At 38.2% G+C, this 15,445-nt stretch overlaps 1 protein-coding gene across 1 annotated transcript in view; it reads right to left on the bottom strand.

Moving 5' to 3' along the window:
* The window catches only part of LOC144053328 (guanine nucleotide-binding protein G(i) subunit alpha-1), a 49,598-nt gene that overhangs the window by 13,098 nt on the left and 21,055 nt on the right, over positions 1 to 15,445 (bottom strand). The window contains exons 2-5 of the mRNA XM_077567687.1: positions 13,331 to 13,373; positions 9,141 to 9,282; positions 5,469 to 5,626; positions 5,252 to 5,380 (exon numbers count right to left, since the gene is read on the bottom strand). Of these exons, the coding sequence (XP_077423813.1) occupies positions 5,252 to 5,380; positions 5,469 to 5,626; positions 9,141 to 9,282; positions 13,331 to 13,373 (472 nt within the window). The remainder of the gene's footprint in view (positions 1 to 5,251; positions 5,381 to 5,468; positions 5,627 to 9,140; positions 9,283 to 13,330; positions 13,374 to 15,445) is intronic.

Genomic DNA, 15,445 nt, shown 5'->3' with positions numbered 1-15,445 from the left:
TGCGTGCTCTTGGGGTGGGGGTGGAGGCTGCGTGCTTATGTTTGTGTGTCGCGTAGATGTCAAATGTGCGCCCACAGCGGGGTCCATTCAAAGAGTCCAGTAAGTCGAGAAACAGTTTTTAAGTGTGGAGGACCGTAGAGGTTTGTACGCGTCCGTGGGGAACAATGCATTCTACGTAATGCTATCTGAGCTTGGCTACATGGCGTAAAAGGAGCGCATGCACGTCAGCTACACACCTCAGCTAAAGACGTGCTGTCATTGAGTGACAGACATTCAAACCCGCTTCGTCACACAAAAGATTATTACAAATGCAACCGTAGCACACAGTGAACAGATCTGTGACCATTAACTTCTAGACAAATTGGCTGTTGTCAGCGCAAGATAAGTCTTAAAAATATCTTTTTTTTTTAAAGTCTAAAATTAGCAACGGTATTACCGTATATCCCGGTGAAATGTGGAGACGGTAAAACTGTGTCAAAATTTAAATGCCCAACCCTACATGGGACATTAGAAGGGGGCAGGATCAGCATCTCAAATGTAAAAGCATATAGAGACGGTTTATGACCAAGGGGGGTGGCCTGACGTATATCCATTAGGGCAGTCACTATAGAATCTTTTTAAAATGAATTATCATATCGATTATTCCACAGAATAATCGCGGCGCCCCCCATAATTGTTTTGAGAAATTTACCAATTAAAAACATTTTTTTACATTTTATTTTGTAAATCCACTAACCATTTTATCAACTACCTTATAAGGTTTTGGCCTAATGGCAGTAATATTACAGCAGTTGATCAGCTTAAAGGGTAGTGTTTTTTCAATTTTCATTTTTTTCTATGTAATCACTAATCATATTACATAGGTCGCACCTTACAGGAGGCCGACATATTTCGTCACAATCTTTCTGCGTAGGGATACTTGAAGATGAAGAATTTTGCAAAATTAGTCGGTAGAAGTGTGGTTCTCTGAGGCACCAGAGTGTGTGTGTGCTTCAAAATGTACACCCTTCCAAATTAGGTTGTTGCATTCTATTAGTTCACCAATAGATGGCACTATATTCTACACAGTCTCTTTAATCAAAAACAAACAATGACATATACAGTAATAACATGTATGTAACAGCAGCAGCATCCAGTGCTCAACACATTCTCTGTAGTGGAAATATGAAATAATGAGCTTTGAAGAACAGTTTGAACTCAACCCCGGTCCTTGGGTACCCATATGCAGCCTGTTCTCAATGTCTCCCTCAGCCAACACTGGTGAGGATCATGATCAGGCTTCTCCAGAGATTCCTAATTAGCTGATCATTTGAATCACCTGTGTTGGCTGAGGGAGACATGGAAAATGGGCTACATAGGGGTCCCGGAGGACTGGGGTTGAGAACCATGGCTCTATGTTACCACTATAATGTTACTTGTTGTGTTTTTGCACCACTTTTTACTTAACAAAAACTAACGAAATAACTCAAATTAAAATTAAAAAAACATTACTGTTAACGAAATAAAATAAAAACATTTTTTTTTTTTTTTTAACTAAAACTATAACTGAAACTACATTTTATGTTTACAAAACTAACTAAAACTACCGTAATTTCTGGTCTATAGGTCGCACCTGAGAATAAGCCGCGCAGATTGGTCCATGTATAAGCCGCGCCCCGACTGTCAACCGCAGGTGTTTTAATGTTACGTGAGGTGCACAAATAACACAGCGCATGTCCTGCAGTCACAGTAGTAGTAACAAAAAAAACTTACAGCGTTCGACGAGGCAATAACGTCAAATGGCTTAATGAAATCCGTTTTTAAAAGTGCTTGCCAGCAACACAGCGTAAAGGTGCATTAATAACACAGCTGTACAAAAATACATTACTGAAACAAAAATAACAAGCCTCCTATAGCAGAAAAGTCAAACATTAATCAAATTTTATTAATAATCATTCTCGTGCCATCGTCCTCTTTGTCAGTGTCAGAATTGAACAGGTCGATAGCCTTTAACTTAAATGCAGCCTCTTATGCACTTCTCCGTTTCTTTTCCATAATGAAGGCGAAAACTGTCTCACTCTTGTTCAGTCTCTCCTACTGTATTTAGGCTCACTCGATTTTGCTCGGCCTGCCGCTCTTGCGCTTCCTTTATAGTGCGCCCCCTCGTGACCTGGTGGATAAACTGTATTAGCCACAGGGTCGAATGCGTGAAAAAAGTAATTATAGTCCAGAAATTACGGTATAATTTATGTATGGCAAAAATGTCCTTAAAAATGTCCTGGAATAAGGATGTTTGAAAGTGTGTTGCACAGAAATGACGTCATCTAGCAACAGCCAATAAAAAAGCACCTTCAGATGACGTCGCTCCTCAACTACAATTTTGCGTGCTTAACTTTTGGCTCCAATGGCTTGCCTCGCCTGCTTTTTCATTTAAGTCAGCTGAAACAACGCTAGGTGAGAAGTGCTCATAAAAGTCATAAAAATGAACAGAGCTACCCTGAAAATCAATTTAACTAATTTAAAAAACAAAACAAAGCTCGGCCGTAAATTTAATTAAAATTATCACCGCACGGCACGCTACTACACCGCATCGCACGGAACGGCACGGCCTCCATTGCATTTCCATTACAACAGGCGGGATGGGAGAGGTCATTTGAACTGATCAAGCTTTGCCATAACATTTCACGGGTGGCAAGTCACGGCAATATTAAACCATATTTATAATTTCATTTGGACCACCATGGATGAAATATGGTGATCTTGATTTCACGACCGGCTCGCGAAGCTATTTCTGAATGAAGAGCTCAGCCTTATTCATTTAACTGCAGCTCAAGCTGTCATTCAAGTGAATGGGAACACACCAACAGTTTAGTGCAAGGGTTATTAAGCAAAAAAAAAAATTTCATTTGACTGAAAAAAATAATTATGTTTAAATTGACTGCGGTCAATTAACACAAATTTTGCAGGTCAGTAAGGCACACACTGATTATTTTTAAATAATAATATTTAGGCATTAATCGGGGATGAAAAATGTGACAAGTATACGACAGGTCTAGGATGGTAATTGGGAATGCAAGAAAACTAAAATACTTAATAGATACCTAAAAACATAAATTCGATGCATTTTGAGAGACAAAAATCAAGCAGACTTAAAAGACAGTATCAATGTATAACAAAAATATATATATCTATACATGGTCATGTTATGCTTTATAAGCAGGGTTGGGAGGCTTACTTTTAAATTCTATTCTTCAGATACTCATTACTCGTTAAAAAATGTTTTAGTTAATAACGTAATCCAATCACCATACTATTAAGATAATGTAACTTGGACAATAACAGTGGACCCCAACTATTTGCAGGGGTAAAGGACCGCGAATAACAAAAATCCATGTGTAATTGACACCTATTTAAATGGATGTTGGACACCTATTTAAATGGAAATTAGATGGATGGATTTTAACCTAATTCTGGTTACTTAATTCTGTCTGTTAGCGAGAGCTACTACATCGTGATAACTTACATTGATGTTTCTGCATTTGGCAATTTATTATTATATTATATTATTAGTATGGGATTTTTTTTAATGGGCTTTAGGTGAACTGATGAATACACACACGCTCGCACGCACGCACGCACACACACACGCACATACACATTCTCACCCACATACAAAAAAAAAGATAAAAAAAAAAACATTTATTAATTTTTTTTTTAATTTATTTGTTTTTTTAAAAAAAAGGAGAGCAATGATGATGTCAAATCGAATGAACAAATACTGAGCTCTCCTGAAAAAAAAAAAAAAAAGGAAATTAGATGGATGGATGGATGGATGGATGGATAGATGGATAGATGGGCACGGATGGGTGGTGAGCTGTTCACCTCAGATACATAATTATTTATTCAGCCCATGTGGAAAGTACAGTAGAGTTGCTTTCTCCATAACAGTTGTTGCCATCATAACGTGTGAATTGGTGAAAAAGCAGACAAATAACGCTTATGAAGGCAACATTTATACAGATTCACACCCAAATAACCTTGCCTTCATCTCTCACAAAGACGCATGCGCCGTAATTATGACCTAATTACCATGACGATGATGACGATGATGACGATGCATTACATCAAACGCAAAACAAACTTTTATCCCATTCGCTAGTTTTGACATTTATAATATGGTGTTTAAAGAGTACATCAGTGCGTAATATGTAAAGAGGGTGGAACTCTGACTCACGTTAGCATGTTGCGGGTTAGCAACTAGCACCTCCGTAGCAGGACGCTGCAGCACGCTGACAGTTCAAACTTTTTCCTTTTTCTTCAGTGATTAAGTTGCAAACAGTGAATAGTGATTAAAACATCCTCTTTCCCCTCCTACATTCAAATTGGCCGCGTAGTGTGTAGAGGACTCGCCTCTCGACATGTCCAGTTCGCAATGCAACCCTGCACTCTAGGGACAGACAGTTCCGCCTACATCTTCTAATATGGCTTGCTGCTTCTACACACAGCATGAAATTTAAGACTGCACCCAGATATTAAAATTCAATATTTTTTCAAGAATTTTCAAGGTGGTATTCATAAATTCAATGCGTAAAAGCAATGTCAGTTTAGTGATGGGATCTTAAACAACTAGCATGCAGTCCCCATGGGGACTTGATTATGGGGTGCACCCCTGTCTCATTTTCAAAGTGACGGAAATCTGTCCCCACGACGGAGAACTTTGTGGCGTGGAATCACAATTTATTTTTTAAACCACAATCATTACAAATCCATCCACAAGTATTTTTTTAATTGTAAATATAGCTCAGTTGTTGTAAAACATTATTATATTTATTGTATATACTGTATTTTCATGACTTTGGCAAAGACCAGCGATGTCGCCTTATTATTTATTTTTTAAGGTGGCACTTTTTTTTTCTTTTTCTTTTTAAAGGTCGCGAGTTGTCATGCAATCTACCAATAGTACCTTTGCGGCCGACTGGTCGATCGCAATCAACACATTGAGCACCCCTGTTCTAGATGTTAGCAAGCAACACACTGTTAACTGCCTATTTACAAATTTATGTGCAATACAATCTGACGCCTGCGCATCAACACATGTATTGTAATAAGGCCTGCAACGATATATTGCCGTATCGATTTTTTGGAGCACACCCTTTATTAATACACCTTCAAGTAATTTAAAATTGTGAAAACAACAGCACAAAAATCCTTCTGATGTATTCATTAAAAGTATATGATGCAAGAAGAGATTAACTTGAAATGACAAACTGACTTGAAATGCAGATCCTTGAAGGTGAAGTGTGTCTCCACGATGCCGGTGGTCTTCACTCGGGTCCTCAGTACATCTTGCTGGGTGGGCACATAAGCTCCATGTGATATCCTGTCTAGGTCATTCAGATAGCTGTTTAGGAAAATAAATGGTGGGTTCAGGGAATGGTTAATGTATTCCAAAATAGTCACACCTTCTCTGGAGCATTGCGTTGACTCACTATGCCGCTGAGTCGTTGAGTTGGTACTCTCGGGAGCGGCTAAAGCATGCTTGCACTCCTCCATCCTTCCACAGCCGCTGGATGACCCCAGCCAGCTCACCAGTCATGAAGCCCTCCTCAGCTGAGCCGGCTAACACAAACAGCTGGCGTGCATCATCCTGTGCGGCCAAACCTCTCATTTAAGTTGCTATAAAGCAATACAAAACACTTAATACAAAAAGTATAAAGAGCAGGAAATCTGGCAAGCTGTGACTAAGTCGAGTCATGTGTATGGAAACAGACCATGTACATAGTTGGGGCGGCTCAGTAATAGAGTGGCCATTTCCCAACCGCTCAGCCCTTGGGAACATGTCGAAGTGTCCTTGGGCAAGACATTGAACCCTTTAAAAAAATGAAATAAAAATAAATAAAAGAACAAAAAAAAGTTGCTTATCTAAAGATGAAAACCAGTTGGTTGTTATTACATGCAAAAGTGTTTTTTTTTTGGTCTTCTATATTTATAATTGTTCTATAACCAAGAAAGTATATATAGGAATATTTTTATCTAAATACCCGATTATTCGCTAGAAATTTTAGTACGATATCCGAATATCAAAATATTAGATAGCTGCAGCCCTAATAATATTAATTTTGAGTTGTTTTGAGTCACGCCCACACGAGTTCTTTCACCACACACCCCTGTCAAAACTAGCTTGCGCCCCACAAGCCATACTGCATATGCTGCACACCAACTTCAAATTTTTGCTAACATAAATAATATATTATTATAAATTATGTTTGGTACAAAAGGAACTTACATAATTATAGTGTTTAAAATAATTTTATTTGTCTTAATTTTTTCAAATGTTTAAACATTTTCTTGTTTTGAACAAAAAAATATATAATCGTTTTGAATAATCGTGATTTAAATTATTACCAAAATAATGGTGACAATTTTTTCCATGATCGAGCAGCCCTACATTGGAGCGGTCCCAGATTGATATTCTGGAGAACTCCTTTTGAGTGATTCACATTATCAAATTTCTGTCTCTTGCCAGGTTACCCCAAATAGCTGGAGTCGCAATTATTTTGCCTACTAATGATGGACACACTTCTAATGTACAAACTTCTACTACAAACTACATCACGTCACTCCCAAGACAGCAGATGCATAGCTGTCCTTCAGTGGCAAAAAAAGAGCTGGGGCTGGCGGTTAAACTGAAATGCTTTGTATTGCAATAAAACGATCACTCACTAACGAATGTACATCAAGGTGCTGCAAAGACGCTCGCAAACAGGTCGCTAGGAATGCAACGATATGAAAACATCATGATACGATAAATATCACAATATGAACGTCACAATATTGTGGGGAGGTTGGCAATATAAAAAAAGCTTATGAAACAGTATAAAATCGATACAGTGAACCCAAAAACAATATTGTGTTGTTGTACATAACAGCAGTGACGGAGAAATAGGCTTGGCCACGTCATTGTCATGTGCTCCTATTGGCTGAGAGGCGCAAAGTCCATGTAGTTCACAATGTTGTGTTTGGTTGAAGTGGGCCAAAAGTAATGTTTTTTTGATGGAGATGTTTGCTGGTATGACTGATTTATAGAAGTGATAACTGTCACACTGGCCAAAACATTGCTAATTAAAATGAAACTGCACTAATAATGCAAAACAAAATGAAACATTTGTGAAAAGACACAGCACAACAGAAGAGCAAAATGATTCCTTTTTTTTTGCCACCGAAGATAGAAAAAATAAACGTGATGGGAACCGAACCCGTGAAGTCACACTTAAAAAAAATAGCCTAGCGAACGCCTCAACTATTACACCACCAATAAGTAAACATTCAGTTGAGCAGAAATATCCATACGAATTAGGGATGTACCGAAAGATTTTTTTTTTTTGCCGAAACCAAAAATGGGAAATGCTTGTACATACGTACTTACCTAACTAAAGTCAAGACATTGAAAATGCATAAAGTAATATTCATGTTTCAAACAATAAATCAATTAAATCAAATACATCAAAATTATGAAAATACTTATTTAGCACTGGCAGTCTAACAAAGCACAACATAAAATTATAAAATGTGTTACTTACTCATGAATAAGGGCCTATAACTGGCCGTCCTATTACTGGCTGCTGAAAAAATTTAAAACTAAATGTTTCGCACAAAACTCAAAGTGCTTTTTTACATTTTCTCTGTAATACAACAAAGTGCAACCAAACAACAAAACAAGTACAACTACTGAAAGATACGGAAAACAAATATCACAAGCAAGCCCATTCTGCTTGAGGTAAAGTGGCAGTTCTTTGGGGTGATGAAAAGTAGCTTCCCTGCTTTATCACAACGGTGCGGATGACACGTTTGTATTTGGAAAAGGGACACGGTGCAGCGCACTTAAAATCCGCACAGTCGCATATTCATCAACGTTTAAAAATAAATAAATACATTTCTTCGCACATCACCTCGCAGCAGCCAATGGGCTTCGAGAACGGACTGCAAAGTCACACAGCGTCCTGTACAGGTCTGCAAGTCACCCGGAGATACACTTCGGTAAGTGTTTACTTGTTTACAACTGTTGAACTGTACCAAGGTAGCAATAGTGCTAACATTAGCCAAAGTATTTAGCATGGCCACCAAAATGCCAGTGAAAAAGTGGAATGCACTCGAGGGGCTTGAATCAAAAAGTGCAGGAGAAAGAGTGGCTGACCTGCAGTGCAGTATTCGGCAGTGCTCCCTTTTTTCGACCCGTTCAAATGCTGTACAGTAGTTTACCAAGCGACGCCCCTCTCCTTCTCCAGTGTGTGCAATGAAGCTGTTGCGACAGGTACAGACTGACACAGTGAAACGCCAGCAAGTAGCGAGGCGGAACACTCACCCCCGCGTTTGGTGATTACCAGTAATTCAGACAGACGTTTGCTTGCAACGGTTCTTTGCTTCCGTCACCACAACACTCTATTTCGACAATGTTCTTTCGGCTTTCATTTTATTTCCTCCGAACGCCCAAAATGCCTATTTTTGCCATTTTCATCCGAATATTTTCGGCGTCCAAAAATTTGGTGCATCCCAAATATGAATGGCCGAAAAGTAAAATCATCAATTCTTATTCTGCCAATCACATGAATATGGTGTGTATAAAGTATTGAGCTAGAGTTCTTTTATTTCCTACATTTCTTGAAGGCACTGTCACTGGAAGGAGGTTCCAAAGCACTTTTGTGCAGCTGTCACTCATGATTCCATACCCCGCTCAGTCTACTTCACGCCCTCACGTAAAATTCGGGTCAAAAGTATGAAACTAAACAAAAAAACAAAAAAAAAAGATTTCAGAAAGATTTGAAAGTGAAAAAAAGATTTGAAAGTGAAAAAAAAAGACTTTAAATGTCAAAATATATGAAAGTAAAAAGTGAAAATAAATAATTTATTCAAAAGAATGTCCAAAGTAAATCAAAATAAATTTTTAACCCCCAAAAACTTTTTACACACGCATTTTGATTTTGAATGAATTTTTATATTTTGCGAAATTCAAGCTCAACAGTTTCAATTTACATTTTCAAGGTTGTTTTTTTTCCCAAGTACAAAACTTTTGACCCTATACACATTGGTCACCCATTTGGTTTCAAAACACCGAATTTTTCTGAAAAATGTGGTGGTATTTTGTGACCTCGGCCAGCACTCACCGCTCTGGCCGAGTCGGCAAAGTCGATCTTGAGGCGCCCCATGGCCCTGATGATGGCAATGATGGACTGGATGGTGTTGCTGTAGACGACCGCCTTGTACTGCTTACACTCCTCCTCTGAGTAGCCTGCTTCATGGATGATCCTGACACACATGATGAGAGCTTTATCATACGTACAGAGTTCCTCACTACATCATCGTTCATCTTTCACTGCAGCATTACATCGCAAATTGTTAAGTGATTGTTTTTTAGTAAATAGGTTTATTACAGAATAGAGGCACTCCCCTGTATGATTGGGTGTGTGTGGGTTAGCTCTGTTACTACACTAATGCAGCACCCAAAAGCCACTTTTTCTATTACATCAGCCTTGTGCCTCAGGCATGACTATGGTTCAATAAATGGAGTTTGTGCAGTATGCATGTGTAACGGATGCCAACTCGTGTACATTCGACAAACTTCACTCCTCAAAAGTGTTAAGAGTAAACGGCGGCCGGCTGGTTAGCGCAGCCTGGACCTCAGCTTGGTGGTTCGTGCACTCAAATCTCAACCAAGCAGCAGAAGTAAACAAAGATTTACAGCAAATGGGGAAGGTTTGGGTTATGATAGTTATAGCGGGCCTACTCTAACTCGTGAGTAAGGTAAATGAGAAGCTGGGGTATTTTTTGCAGTATTATCATTACGAAAGAGACTTGTAATGTTTACAAATTGGGCATTTCGTGTGGAACTGAAATTTCTGTTGCTTATTTCTATACTTGACTAGTTGGTTTATACTCCACACAACCCTGAAACAAGCTTTTGTTGCTGCACTTTGTACAAATTTGCCAAAAAGTAACTTAAAACAGCCTTTTTATTTGACCATTTATTTTAGAAGATTAACACCTTAGCTGTTCATAATGAGAACTTCTGAAAGCCTCTGGCCAACAGTTTTCAAATAGGATTCAGGTTAGAAGTCCCCGCACACATCCGCAGACAGGCATCATGTGCACGTTGTGTATTGTTCACGTAAATTTTAAAGTATTTTCTTACATTTATGAAAGACCTGACTTATTGCACATTAAGGCAGTTCAGAATATTTTTAATTTATATTTACAACTATTGAATTGAATTAGAATTATGAAAATATTTTCATTTTATCCTTGCTGACGTCAATGTTTTTGTAACGATTTACATTCATTAATAACCTTAATCATTTAACCAGTTACTGCCTCTGCAAAATTTAATTAAGAATTGAATGTTTGAGGAGTTTTTATCATTAACTTGATATTTGAAGAAAGAATTGATGTTCCATAATTAATATCGGATAGAAGTGTAGTGAATCAAATCGGGAAAAATCTAAATCAAATCGAAAAATGAACTATTGTAAATCAAAATGATTGAGGAAATTCGATACCCAGCCCCATTCGAAATTCAATTTTCTACATTCAGTAGCTTTAATGTGAATTTACCTCTTTCAAGTGTTAAGTGCTCTACTTTAACTTTTGCAGTGTTGCAGGTGATTAATTGACCATTTAAGACAGGGTGGCCAAACTACGGCACAGGGGCCACTTGTGGCCCGCCATCCATTTTTGTGCGGTCCACGACATACTCTATACTGTGCGTGAAATGACATTTGACACGGCCCGAAAGACTAGTTAAAAAATAAGGGTGGTGTGAGGCAGAGTGAGAAGTCAGGGTGTCCAAAAAATTGGTGCCACTGCTCCTAATAAATTGGTTTGTAAATTGTTTAAGAGTTTTTCTAGATATGCAAAGATGTAAATAAATTATTTACCCCTAAAATAATGACAACAATAATGTGGTGAATAAAAATATTTCAACTTTAGAAGCAATTATTTCTTCCACTTTCTGCCTTGTGTCCATGTCTGATTTATAATGTCAATGACTTTCAAGTACCGGTAACTGTTAAAAAAAAAAAAGGTCAGCTTACTAAAGTTTCATCTTGTGGTGGTTTCTGAATGCGGAGATGGGATTCCGTTGCTGTTCATTGCAGGGCTGGAGCTAGTCTAGTGAGAGACACGATCTAAACTATTTGCCTTATTACCTTTAACTCTTTTACTGCCAAAAACGTTAAATGACGTTTAGTAAAAACCTACGGAGGAGCGCCAAAGACGTTAAAAGACGTTCACCAAGTTTTTTTTTTTTTGGGGGGGGGGGACGGGGGGACGGGTGGAGGAAAGCCTTGGCCAGCTGTGCTGAAAGTATCAAGCAGATCTAGCTAGTTTAATGCCTATTTTTTGGCCCCTAGATGGCAGCGTTGTCTCTCTTTGGACAAGATTGGGTAGGCGTCAGTAGAAGACGTGAGGCGGAGCTAGAGTGTTGAGGGGACAATGGCTGAGGAAGCCATAATGGCTGAGGAAGCCATAATGGCGACCGGTTGCAAGCAGCTCACGCTTGAGCATTTTTTTCAGACAAAAAGCATCGACCAATGCTAAAGAGCACATTGATGACGACGATGATGATGATGGTGACTCCGAGGTTGACGCCGAAGTTGGAAGCGTTGACGCGGCAGCTATGATCACGTCATAAAGCCTCACCGGCTAGCGATGCTAACGCCGGAAAACGCAGAGCACAACCGAGCACGCTCAGGCGGACGACGAAGAGTGCCCCGAGTCCAATGCATATTCATCGGAGGAGTGGGTACAGTCTGATCAAGGAGAAGACACTGGTTATGGACTACGATGCCACCATGAATGGAGCGGATAAGATGGATCAACCACCCGGTATAGGAACTGAAGGACATGAGGAAGCGAGACGTAACACCACCGTAACATCACCGTATCATGATCCTGAGAGTAGACTTGATGGCAACATGGCCAAGCACGCACTGCGGTATATACTTGCTATTCCCCGGAAAAAAAAGCCAGCAAAAAAGTGTAGCGTCTGCAATCGCAGTGAAACTAATCTGTTGTGCAAATCCTGCTGCGTCTCCTTGCACGCAGGGGAGTATTACAAAAAGAAAAACTGTATTTGAAACATCCACACAATTGTAAATAGTACCACGGTTGCACACATTTGTAAATAGTTTGCGAAATTGTTTTGTCAAATTGTTACACTGTTGAATGTAAATAAACGCATTTTGCTATCAAAAAAACCTTTTTCATTGTTGGTGATAGTTTTTTACAGAAGTAAAGCACTGTTTAGGTGTTTGTGGCATCATTCATGGGAAAAAAAAAAGGTCTCAAATTCACTAGAGTGCATGAAATAATATCGTTTCACAAAAAGCTTGATTTCTCCGTTTTTTGTTTCAAAACAGCATTTGGGTGAAACTAACCATTTTCTATTGTTGATTACTGAAAAACGGAATAAGGTAGAAACAAACTTTTTTTCTGATGAAAGATGAGAGTCCAATCTTTCATTTGGTAGTATGTGTGTTTACATAGTCCAAACACAAAATTTTCTGTGGACCTTGAAACATCAGTCAAAATGCTTAAATCGGCTGGCACTGACGGCATGCCTTTTCTGAAAACGTCTGGCAGTCAAAGAGTTAACAAAAAGCCGTTTTGTAGCAGTTTTTCAAAAAAGCTCCAAAAAATTAAATACATACATTTTTAATTAAAAATTTAAAACATTTCAAAGCGGCCCTTTGCATCTTTGTTTTTCTGTATGCGGCCCTCAAATGTAAAAGTTTGGACACCACTGATTTAAGAAAATATTTATTATATTGCAGCACTAAGTATAATTTATATTTTAGCATTTAGATTTTTGTTGGTTTAAGACAGGATATTCTATTTATCTTTTAAGACTTCTTTAAAATTTTCAAATGAAATCATATTTAAATTATCATTTCGTGCTGTACCACTGAAATGCTATGAAAATACTTTTTTACTTGGTTTAACTGCTGCACACACAAAAAAACAAAAGAGTCAATTTGGAAGTGTTCTTTTTTTCCTGATTGAATGCTGAGGTATAAGATCGGAATTCAGCATTGGCACATACTCAAAATCAAGTGATCAGACTCGAGATGGGTGGAATTAAAAACTTTAGAGACCGTACTGTACTGCACTGTACATTTTAAGGCATGCTTGAGTTTCTTTTATATGGTCTCTCTACATAACTGTCTTTCACCTACTGTGTACACCTGTACAATCCAATTTTTAAAACCTAATCACATAAGTGAGAATTATCATTAAAAAAAAAAACATCATTGCAGAGCTCTAGTCATGTTTGACAGGATACACAGCCATCTTGACTTACTTCATCTGTTTAACAATTGTACTCTTCCCAGACTCGCCAGCACCTGAAAATAAGACAAACATGGAAATTATATCATACATTATTTGAATCACGGACAAGTGCATGCCAAGTTGACAGTTAGTGTGCCAGGAAATAAAACCATCCAATCATTAGCTGAACCGCTAAAGGGTTCACGGGCAGGGATGTCATGATAATGGCGATATCACAATGTTAAAAGGCCACATTATCATTGTCATGTCACTATTTTTTCCGCTGGGCAATTTATTTATTTTTTTACTGATTTTGACTCTACCCACATAAGAACATCATGGAAAAAATGTGGGCTTATCTCATGTTTTTATTTGTTATAGTAGAAACTTACCAAGCTTATATGTAACATTTTTAACATGAACATCATGCAAATCAACTTCAGATGTGATTGGCTAACTAGGATCCAATCATGAACCAGAAGTGTTGACATCATCCAAATTACGTGTTTTTATTGGTTTAGACATGCAAATATGTCATGTCCACTGCAATCATCTATGGGTCCGAAGGGTTAAAAGCAGTACATCTGTTAAAAAGCAGAGGTTGTATTCCATTTGTGCAGTTCCAGCAGCCTCTGGTAGTTAGTTTATTGGTGCAGTTTCATTATAATGAGGCAGGTTTTTGGCAAGCTATGTTTAAGACCCCTGCTAATGGCCAGATGAAGGGGAATGTCAACACGTTTGAGTTCCTCCACAAATGGACTCGATTCACAATGTGCATGTGCATTTGCAAGCAAGTGCCTCAATATTGAGTGTTATTAGTAATTGTAGGTCGTTTATGTATATTGATGTTAATGTCACCTGTAATATTTGAATTATATGTATAATAATGATCTTAGCTAATTAGTATTGTATTAACAAGAAATTTACATGCAATTGTTTGTTTATTTTTCTGTATTTGCATCTGTTGTTCTACAGAAAACACACACAGAGACACAGACACACAAAAAACTAATTAAACAGTCCAAAAGATTTGAAAAGTACTTTGAAAAGAGGAGGACATCAATCTATGAAGTGAAGTCGGCTGCAGAGATTGCAGAGACTGGTGAAGATGAAAATGAACTCGCATGTTCCCTACATTTGATAGGCGTTTCCCCCGGACGAGCAGAAGAGCTGGTAGGATGGTCTTCCGCATGCACATTTTTAAAAAAGTAACAAAATGGACGTTTGGCTTCTACTTTTCAAGAAGATCCTTGAATACACCTTGAATTGATTTATTGCTTATTGCGACAGCCCTATAATTCTATTTTTCACAGTCGATGAAACGTTTAAAATAACTTTATGCATGAAATACTCTAATGGAGATAGTCATAATGCCACTCAAATTGAAATATATAAATACAATAAATAAAGAAATATTGGTAGCGATACTAATAATGGGCACTCTCTATCTGTAAATGACTTTTTGTGCTTCACTAAAATCTATGCTACCGTGAAAGATGACTCCATTGCTATATTGGCCGTCTTTTTTAGGTTTAGTGAACAAAGACTGTTGTTTATGAAGGGCAGATTTTAGTTTGTTTATCCGTTTATCTTGTCCTTTCGCAGGTTTGTGGCAGTGGGAAAGTCCTTCGAAACGTTGCCGTTCATTTTTGTTAAGTGGCACTCCGCATTGCATCGCTTGCCAACTGAAACGCTGGCCCCACAGATCAAACATACGCACTTGTTGACGTTCAGGAAACAAAAATTCATTTTTCCCATTCATGATGAAAATTATACAACTTATGTATTTTTTTTTTTTTGTGACGCTCATGTTTGCAACGAATCGTGGTGCTAGTTTTACGCTCGTTCCTGGTTGGCTGCTTATCAATTAACATATGCAAATTTCGCTGTGCGAACGCCCCCTGATTGGTGAACTGTTTCCGCGGACTTGTAGAAGTTTAAAGTCCAGTGTCTTGTCTGCATATGCAAAATCGGCTGTGCGAACGCCCACTCCTGATTGGTGGGCTGTTTTCACGCTCGTTCTTGGTTGGCTGCTTTATTGAACATAAGTTTTGAATGTTGTGTTTACAAACAGCAACGGAAATGTTCTGATTAAAAAATCTGTCCGCGAGATACTCAAACTACACCGCGAGCTACTAATTGGAGA

This window comes from Vanacampus margaritifer, chromosome 6 (assembly GCF_051991255.1).
Source record: "Vanacampus margaritifer isolate UIUO_Vmar chromosome 6, RoL_Vmar_1.0, whole genome shotgun sequence".
NCBI classification, from domain to species: domain Eukaryota; kingdom Metazoa; phylum Chordata; class Actinopteri; order Syngnathiformes; family Syngnathidae; genus Vanacampus; species Vanacampus margaritifer.
This window is presented reverse-complemented; position numbering and strand designations above follow the sequence as displayed.